This window comes from Mytilus californianus, unplaced genomic scaffold, assembly GCF_021869535.1.
Source record: "Mytilus californianus isolate M0D057914Y unplaced genomic scaffold, xbMytCali1.0.p SCAF_2, whole genome shotgun sequence".
NCBI classification, from domain to species: Eukaryota; Metazoa; Mollusca; class Bivalvia; order Mytilida; family Mytilidae; genus Mytilus; species Mytilus californianus.
Genome location: NW_026262668.1, coordinates 29,987,967 through 29,998,108, shown reverse-complemented (window position 1 = coordinate 29,998,108; position 10,142 = coordinate 29,987,967). Strand labels below are relative to the sequence as shown.

Sequence of the window (10,142 nt, the reverse complement as noted above, 5' to 3'; positions counted from 1 at the left end):
TAAAAAGGGATTTTTACCTGTAATGATGGTGACTTTGTCCTGTAAAGACGCCATGATGATATATGAGCTGCGTCGGATAGAAATCGACCTTATGCAAATGTATATCAAATAAATCTGTTAACCTAATTCGGGTTGAAAAATCTCTACGGTTGTACGGTTGTATAATGAGTTGTTATAAGAACCCTACAAAACAGATCAAAATTATTTTTTTATTTTGTATGTAAATGTTCAAAAATTAATCAAAGTCTTATACATGTACACGTATACGTGCACTTGCATAAGGTCGATTTCTATCCGGCGCAGCTCATATATAAGTGAATAAAGATAAACTAAAGTAGTAGCATATGCCTTTTTATATTCATACATGTATCAGATTAGACGATAACAGTCGTTAAATTTGCATCCGTTTATGTAACGATCGTTACGAAAAGGTCATTCAAATACATTTTAAAACAAGTTACATCTTAATGGAAAATATATTTAACTATAAAAGTAAACAAACGTCAACCACAAAATATAAATAGATAAGAGAACGTGATATCTTAATTTTATTTAACTTAATTTATCAGAAATGTATTGCACATTGTGTTGTAAATAATTGACCGTTTTAGGATATTTCTACAATTTTTACATTATACATATTTTTTCCAAAAAATCTGTTAATCGGCCATGTTTTAACAGGAATTGTTACGATAAAGATTTATGGAAAAAGAACGAGAACAATGAACAATTAATACAAAAGGCATGTTTTGCAAGGTATGTCGACTGGGATGAACGGCAGGTGATTTGGACTGCCGCTGAGGGTAATGTTGAATAGAGGTAGAAATTTTGCCTGGCAACAGACCACCTACGGACCATTTGGAGAGTTGTTGCAAGGGTTCTTCAGCGTGTAGAGTGCACGTCACTCGACCTACAGGCGACATTCGGAACGGACGTTGCTGCGTATTTATACATCCACATAGCCGAACAAACACACCATTTAGCAAGGGTTTAAATACCAGACTAGGTGACTAAGGATATTAACTTGAACGAACTCTTGTAAAGATCTTTTGTTCTCATCCGATACCTGGCTTCAAATTTGCCTTGTCCAACTGAATTCTTTCAACAAAAATTAAGTATTAAGTGGATAATATTTTCGTTACAGATTTGTCTGTAGAAAGCTAGTATGTTAAGAATATTGCATTGGATATACAAATCCTTCAATTTATATTTCAAGTGATGTTTTGGGAAAGTAAATATATAAGACTTAGTGAAGTACACATTGGTTTTTGATTAATTACACGTATAGTATGATCCTGCTTTGTCTATCTATAATTGTTCTCAAGATATTAATAGTCATAATTACTTACATCCACGTCAAAATCTCATATTGCCCAAAATTGGACATATTTGATTTTAGATAGAAATAAAGAGATTCTTACATGAAACGAAATTTAAGCACATGACAAAGATTATAGACTTAAAATATATGTACAAACACATGCAGAGTAATCATATGGTGTTTTACAATGTATGAATGAAATAGTAGTTTCTGTCTTCCTAAAAACGTTTTGAGGGTCATTCTGCAGTGTTGCTAGGATAGATGCAAAGAATTTTGAAAATATACTTTCTTCGTAACAGGTGTTTGTTATGAGCTAGCAGAAGTGCAGATGCATACCATGTATTTTTAATTTTTACGCCACGTAATTCTGTAAACATTTTGATCAGTTTATGTTTATGCTTATGCTTCACTGCCAATAATGAAACGGAATAAGAGAACAGAATGATCGGCTCGGAGTTATGATTCTGAGTAGAGGGAAATATGTTCATATGGGCTGTTACTATGTAAGATAGCATGTCAAAATACAACTCAGCGCGTCCCTCTAGTAAAAAACAGGGGGAAAATATATCCATGAATTGGCATTTTATCGTTCAAAATATGATGCAGTATTCGCCGTTCAGTGATTCAGCAATACTAGTACGTTCAAATTAGTGTGGATCCCAGGGACCGGACCTGTCTTTAATGTGGATCCCAAGGACCGGACCTGTCTTTACTGTGGATCCCAGGGACCGGACCTGTCTTTACTGGGAGTGAACTTTTCTCAATTCTAATTTGAAATACAGAAGTCAGGGACCTCCCATATTCTTTGCACTAATGTTTTGTTCATGACATTTTATATTCTTATGGAGGACCTTTCACTTGAAAGTTAAAAAAATCTTGGACTTTTCATTGTTTAAAGCAAATTTGAACCGCTGCACGGTTGGACTTGTATAAAACATTCATTAATTTTAAAATAAATCAAAGTTAACGTTTGTACAAAGGATTATTACTACATGTTATAATTTATTTATTTACTCTATATACAAATATCTTGAACTATACAGCTTGTTATTCCAAATGTAAAATATATTTGTACTTTCATCTGCACCTAACTTTTAATTCCTTCTTTTGTACATGTATATGTCCTGTAGTTACAGCAAAGAAACTCAAATAACCAGATATCTAAAACTACAAGGTATATTATTCCAAACTAGATATCTAAAACTACAAGGTATATTATTCCAAACTAGATATCTAAAACTACAAGGTATATTATTCCAAACTAGATATCTAAAACTACAAGGTATATTATTCCAAACTAGATATCTAAAACTACAAGGTATATTATTCCAAACTAGATATCTAAAACTACATGGTATATTATTCCAAACTAGATATCTAAAACTACAAGGTATATTATTCCAAACTAGATATCTAAAACTACAAGGTATATTACTCCAAACTAGATATCTAAAACTACATGGTATATTATTCCAAACTAGATATCTAAAACTACAAGGTATATTATTCCAAACTAGATATCTAAAACTACAAGGTATATTATTCCAAACTAGATATCTAAAACTACATGGTATATTATTCCAAACTAGATATCTAAAACTACAAGGTATATTATTCCAAACTAGATATCTAAAACTACAAGGTATATTACTCCAAACTAGATATCTAAAACTACATGGTATATTATTCCAAACTAGATATCTAAAACTACAAGGTATATTATTCCAAACTAGATATCTAAAACTACAAGGTATATTATTCCAAACTAGATATCTAAAACTACAAGGTATATTACTCCAAACTAGATATCTAAAACTACATGGTATATTATTCCAAACTAGATATCTAAAACTACAAGGTATATTATTCCAAACTAGATATCTAAAACTACAAGGTATATTACTCCAAACTAGATATCTAAAACTACAAGGTATATTACTCCAAACTAGATATCTAAAACTACATGGTATATTATTCCAAACTAGATATCTAAAACTACATGGTATATTATTCCAAACTAGATATCTAAAACTACAAGGTATATTATTCCAAACTAGATATCTAAAACTACAAGGTATATTACTCCAAACTAGATATCTAAAACTACAAGGTATATTACTCCAAACTAGATATCTAAAACTACATGGTATATTATTCCAAACTAGGCAAAATATCTTGTGCACTATCATTTAAACCTAACTTTTATTTCCATCACTTGTGGAGGAAAAATAAAGATACTCAAAATAACCAGATATCAGGAAGTACAAAATTTGTTATTCCAAACTATTTTCTATTGTTTGCACCTGTGAGCTTTTATTTCAACCTGAAAGGGTTAAAGTAAAGAGAAACTCAAACAAGAAATTCTGATACTTCAAGGTCTGTTTTTCCAAACGTATCATATCTTTTAAATATACTATCATATGCACTTAACCTGTTTTCCTCCTCTTATGATATGACCTATAACAGCGGAAATATGAAGAAATTCAACTTGATAACCAGCTATGTAATTGGTATGTTGTTGATATAGATAAATTATTCATGCCATTCTATGAAGGTTAATATACAGTAAAAGTAAGAAATAGAATAGGTAATGGAAAAGGGGAATGTGTCAAGTGTCAAAGAGACAACAACCCAACCAAAGAGCAGAAAACAGCCCAAAGTAGTTTTAACTCGAGTATTACATTTTATTATAAAAATGTAAAATGTAATAGATATTTGCGTACGTGTGTGACAATTGATACCGGGTTTTTTCTTCGTTTGTTTATGAAAATTTAATTATTCATTTATTCATAAAAATTACTGCACATTGTTTTCGTCGTTTTATAAAATGGAATAAAACGGGGTTTACCCACATAACTTTAAAGCTTTTGTTGTTGTTGATCTTTAATTAAACAATATTAAAAGTATAAGCGAGTATAATAAGGTCATATAATTCATTTTAATCTGTTTTAAGATATATCATATTTAAATCTTAAGAATTAAAATTAATAGTTGAAATTTCTGCTTTGAAAAAGTTCGATCCTATCTTCTTTACCGTCTCCCTGGTGCATGCACGATGCGTACTAAAGTACTGAAACTTTTGTTTTGTAAAAAGAACAATACAAAAGAAGAAAATATCTTTTTTTTATAAAAGTTTCCTTCCGAACGGAATTGTTTGGATTTCCTAAGAAATCAATTGTACCAAAATATACATAGTTACTTATAAAGTCTGGGAGAACATGATGTATTTATTAGTAAAAGTTGTAATTGGCTTTTAGCTAACTCTCAGTTACTGCTAGTAGTTTTAGTCTCGGATCAGTACTTTGTAGCTTTATGTTAGTTAGGCTTTTTTTCCTTTGTGCCATTCTGATGAGTCATTTAATTTCAAACTGATTTTACTGCTTGTTCGTATGTATTACTGTTACGCCACTATTCCAGGTATGGGGATGGAGTAAGCGTTCACAATACTTTTTAACCCCGCCACATTCTCAAACTCCCCGGCAGTTCCAGCTCCGATCCGCATACTACTCTACACTAAAGGAAAATAGTTCCGGAACGGAAACGATCACTGTACGGAGTTTGCCACATTCTTTGTGTGCCTTTCCCAAAAGTCAGGAGCTTGTAATTCAGTGGTTACCGTTGGTTGTTGTCATTCATATTTATTTTTAGTTTATTATTCTGACAACAATCAGCCCGTTTGTTTTCGCGTTTGAAATATTTCCCATTTTGTCAAGCTGATGCCTTTTATATCTTACTATACGATATGACTATTGGTTATTGTTGAAGGCCGTTCTATACGTTGACCTATAATTGCTTACATCTACGTCATTTGGTGGATAGTTGTCTCATTTGCAATCATACCACATATGAAAAAATATCATGATTTTTTTCCACGATCTATAGAAACATGAAGATTACCGTGTTTTCCTCTGTTTCGGAGCGAGTATAAATAATGTATATTTCCCGGCAATCTAAGTTTACTGTGTGTATTTTGTAACTTAGCATTAAAAGAGATCGTCATGCATGGACCGTGAATAGGACTCCAACAAGAACTGTGGTGTACATTTGTTAAAAATTATAGTTGTTATTATCCAGGAGACAATATTATGTACTATTCAAATAAAGCAAGAATACATTTGTATATCTAGTATTTGTTCAGTAGTTAGTTGATTGCATAATAAACTGTTTTATTTACCGAAAGCGTTAAACCAAAATTATTCCATTTTCATTGATTTTATACAAACTCAATCTTGTGTAAACGACCACTTTCATTAGATATTTTTATATCAACAAACGCACAATGTTTATTATCATAATTGCTATCATTTGGACCGATCTTAAAAATTGATTAAATTAAAACATTAGAAGAGATAAAATACTGGTCTTCCATATTGTTTGTCTTGAAATGAGACATGTGTTGAACAATTCTTACATGTACGTGTTTATTTACTGCTTTGATTTAATTTATTTCCAAGTAATGATCGTCCAATCTCTTTATTTTAATCAGAACAAATGCGTATTTCATAGATATAAGAAGATGTGGTATGAGTGCCAATGAGACAACTCTTCATCCAAGTCAAAATTTATAAAAGTAAACATATCTATTATCGTTTGTCATTATTTAAGTCAAACTTAACACATATTGTGAATATAACTTAATGTAATAAATTACAGAATGTAAATGCAGTTTTTTTCTTGTGAGGTTTGTCATGAAAGCAATCCTTTGGTCGTTCTCGTGTACACATGTTCGTAATCTCTTAGGATTTCATTTTATGATTCGTCATAAAGAAACCGAATTTATATTTAAATGGCATTTTAATCTAAACTTCAAAACAATATTGCACATTTTACAAAAGATACCTTAAATATTTAACAGTTACGAATTCCTTTCCACCTATAACTATTTAAAACACCAAGTTTTTCATGATTTTCCTTTCCGATACTGTAGCGTTCGGATTCGGCTGGTTTGCGGTCGTTCGGGAAAGTAGACAACCGATTCACAATACTGTCCATTTCATCTTTTGTAACTCTCCGCAAACCTCTGAATCTATAAGGGTCAAATGCTAAATAGTCAACCCGGAGATTTTTAGACTGCTCTTGTCTTTTCTGGTTTATTCTTCTGGTTAATGCGGTCCGCGCACGTCCAGAATTAGTTTGTCGTTGCAGACGCGATACAATTGTTTCAAGCTCATCACGTGATACTTTTTTTGGTGCATCCGGTAAATATCTCACTTCTTCTGGTTCCGGATCTGGTCTCATAGAATTTCGTTGTCGACCTATAGTTGGTGTTTTTAACTCCCGTAGCATACAGCCGGCACTTTTTGGTCGATATTGTCCAGGAAACACCAGACGATCAGGTGTGTGTGAACAACTACTATCTGAGAGAAAAGACTGAGTCCTCCCGAATGCTATGGTTGGTGTCACTACATTTCGAACATATTTGTTCTTTTTCCCTGTGATTTTCTTTCCATCTTCATCTGGAAGCGGATATAATCTTAAAACTGGAACATCTATATCTTCATCTTCAAATTCATCCATGACTGAAAGAAATTGTGCAGTACTACGTGTTAAAATCTTGCAATAGATAAATGATCAACGTATATAACCTTTTATCTATGACTTGACTTGCAAACAACAACAACACTCGTTTTCTAATAAATTTCTTTATGAACACTTTTCTTTCACGTTTCACAGAGATTAATCCATGATTTATCAAATCTTCAAATACTTGCCAAATATATAAATTGAAAAGGTTAGTCAAATAAAAATAGTTTTCATTTTCAAACGGAGTACATGGAAACTTAGGAAACCGTCATGTTCACAATTTACATTGAATATTTTATAAGATTTATAATAATGATAAAGATTATCCGTACTAAAGGCTTTATCACAGAACAATTGTCCGAATAGTGACATATTAAAAGTGTTTCTAATTTTACACATTTGATGAACAATGTCTGTTGACAAGTTAAGCGCTATATTAAAATGATATAATATTATAACTTTCCTATGTAATAAAACATTTCAACTTAATATCTTTTATATACACATCTTATCTAAAGTTTATTCAACTAAAGTTACATTATAGCGTGTTATTACTGAAGTTGGGCTAATACTTTTAACATTATAGCATTATGTGGACCAGTTTTAGTTTGATCATATTGATTAAAACGAGATTATACAAATTCAAAATTATTATTATCTACATTTATAAATAATAATTTCATACAACTTGTCTATTATTCGCGTTTAGTTGTTAAGATATTGCCATATTTGCCACTGGACGTTAAGCAATCACCAATCAATCAAATCAATTGCAGTTTTCTTAAGCAGCTGACATTTTAATGTTTTAAGTGGTCATATATTATATTAATATATACATGTTACTCATTTTGTCATTAATGCTAAAAATACAAGTAAGCAAACATGTAAAGCCTGCAACACGATCAACGTCATGTGAGAAAGATAAGGGTTTCTTACCGAAAAAAATACCAACTTATTTTTAAACGATTTAAATATAACAATATTGATATTGAATGTAATACTCTAACACGAAAGTACAACAAACTAGGAAGACAAAAATAGAACATAAGCAGATAAACTAAAAAAACCTATAATTATTGAGAAGAGTACCACATTATTGTTCTAACTCTGTACTTTAAGGTCACGTCACCGTCGTGACTGTTTAACTCACTGTTTTAGTTCCATTTTACTCTATTTGCATGCTTTGGACACAACTACAGTATCATTTTTCTAGTTTAAAACTATATATTGGTGACAATTTGTATTTTCTACAAGTCAAACTTGATTTCTAGGATACCGTTACGGTAGTTAGTAAAAGAAAAATAAACGTTTAAATTAATCTAAATATTATTTATAAAATGTACGAATTAAGCCAAATTATTCTATAGAGTTCATTAGCGTCAGTGTATACAATGGCACGCTAGGGGCTTGCCCTTTTATCTAACGCTTAGCAAATTTTATTTCTTGCAGGTGAAATTAAAAGGAATTATTTTTTTTTACATTTTGAGATTGGAGATCGAATGAAAAAAAGTGTAAGTCTTTTCATATCTTATTATTCAAAATGATAAATGAATTACCACATCTCCTTATTTTCATTTAAGCATAAGTTTTGCAGCATCGTAACATCTCCAAAACTAAAAATGTTGCCAATATAGGTCAACAAAAGAGAATAAAAATATCATTGATTGCATTTTTCATATTAATTGTTAAATGTAAATTGAATAGAATGCACTATATTTTTATCTTTTATATATAACTTTATGTTGCTACAGAATCAACAAATGAGATTGGTTAGCGTAACCGAAGATTGTTGTTAGAAATCATTATTTGACAATATATTACATGTAGGTAATACTTGTATACTTGTTTTCATTTCGAACTTACATTCGAAACATGTTTGTTATGAACGTGCCGCGTTTCAACATTTACGTTAATTTTTTTGTTTTATCAAAAAGTAAAAAGACTCACCCTATTCGTTTTTTGTTAGTATATCAGCCATACATGTGATTCATTGCACCTTTTATCAAATTTAATTCCCAACTCTCACTTTAATTTTTACTTAAATCAATATGTATATTGTCTCTGTGTGAAATTCAATCAGTGCAAACAAAATCTATTTCTTGTTGTTCAATAAGCGGAGATTTAACCGTCATTCATGAAAAATTAAATCCATTGATTATCAACATAGATTTTAGAAAATAAAGTATCGACTATGTCAAAATAACACCTATTTTTTTCTTTTATTCGAGAATACTTTACAATCCCCTATCCTCTTAGAACATGCAACTACACGCAATTTTATATATTAAGCTTTCCACAGACAATCGTGAAGGAACTTATTAAAAAAAAGCATGAAATAGTACAGAAAGCGTGTGTTGGTTGTCTTAATAATAACCAAGGAGTTCTTTAAAAAAAAGCGCGTGATATCGTACACTCAATTCTCTTGATCTCGTGAACTCAGTAATAGCTAATTTAAAAATCCTTTTAACACAAAATGTATTTCGATTGTCCTAAGCAATGACCGGTTGTTTGTACTTTAAAACAAAAATGGGTTGTAATATTACAAAGAAAACAACACAAAACAAACTACCTTATCCTTTTAGTGTACTATGTACATTTGTTTGTTTTGTATATAGACATTGATTTCATTGATATGGAATATAAGTCGTTATTGTTTTAGTTCAATTAATATTTAACAAAGATTGGATTGTAACCATTCTGTTTCACTGAGCATATTTATTCAATTAATTGAAAAGTCGGTTACATGAAACTTTCTGAATGAAAAATATTTACAGTAATGCATTAAATCTGATTTTAACGTTCTAGATATAATTGTTGGTTGTGGACAAACAAGAAATCCAATAAAAGTGTCAAATACAGAGAAACCTGTCTTAAAAACAAAAAAGTGTAGACAAAACACATGTCGTATCCGAACACAATGTTCTTTTTTCGAGAGGTTTATCTGTATTCATAAAGCATTTAAAGTTGCTTCTCCTTCTTTGTTGGCAACGATTTGATGTTGGTTCGCGTACTCGAGAGCAACGCAGAACAGTTTAACTTAGTTCACGTATACGAGACCAACGCATATATATACAGTCCCTTTGCGTTGCGCCAATTAAACGTTTGAAATTGTTCACGAGTTTCAAACGGAATAATCGATATCCAACTTACATTTACAATGAGCTCGTCTGTGCTTTTGTTAGGGAAGTTTTAAAGGAAGATCCTACTACATGTAGTTTTCTGTTTTCTGCTCTTTCGTTTTGTTGTTGTCTCTTTGACACCTTCCCCGTTTCCATTTTCAGTTTTATTAAATTTGAGG

At 31.0% G+C, this 10,142-nt stretch overlaps 1 protein-coding gene across 1 annotated transcript in view; it reads right to left on the bottom strand.

Moving 5' to 3' along the window:
- Positions 1 to 76, bottom strand: part of LOC127728939 (uncharacterized) — a 667,964-nt gene extending 667,888 nt beyond the window's left edge. The window contains exon 1 of the mRNA XM_052236518.1: positions 18 to 76. Coding sequence (XP_052092478.1) covers positions 18 to 54 — 37 coding nt within the window. The 5' untranslated portion in view covers positions 55 to 76. The remainder of the gene's footprint in view (positions 1 to 17) is intronic.
- Between the last annotated feature and the right edge of the window lie 10,066 nt (positions 77 to 10,142).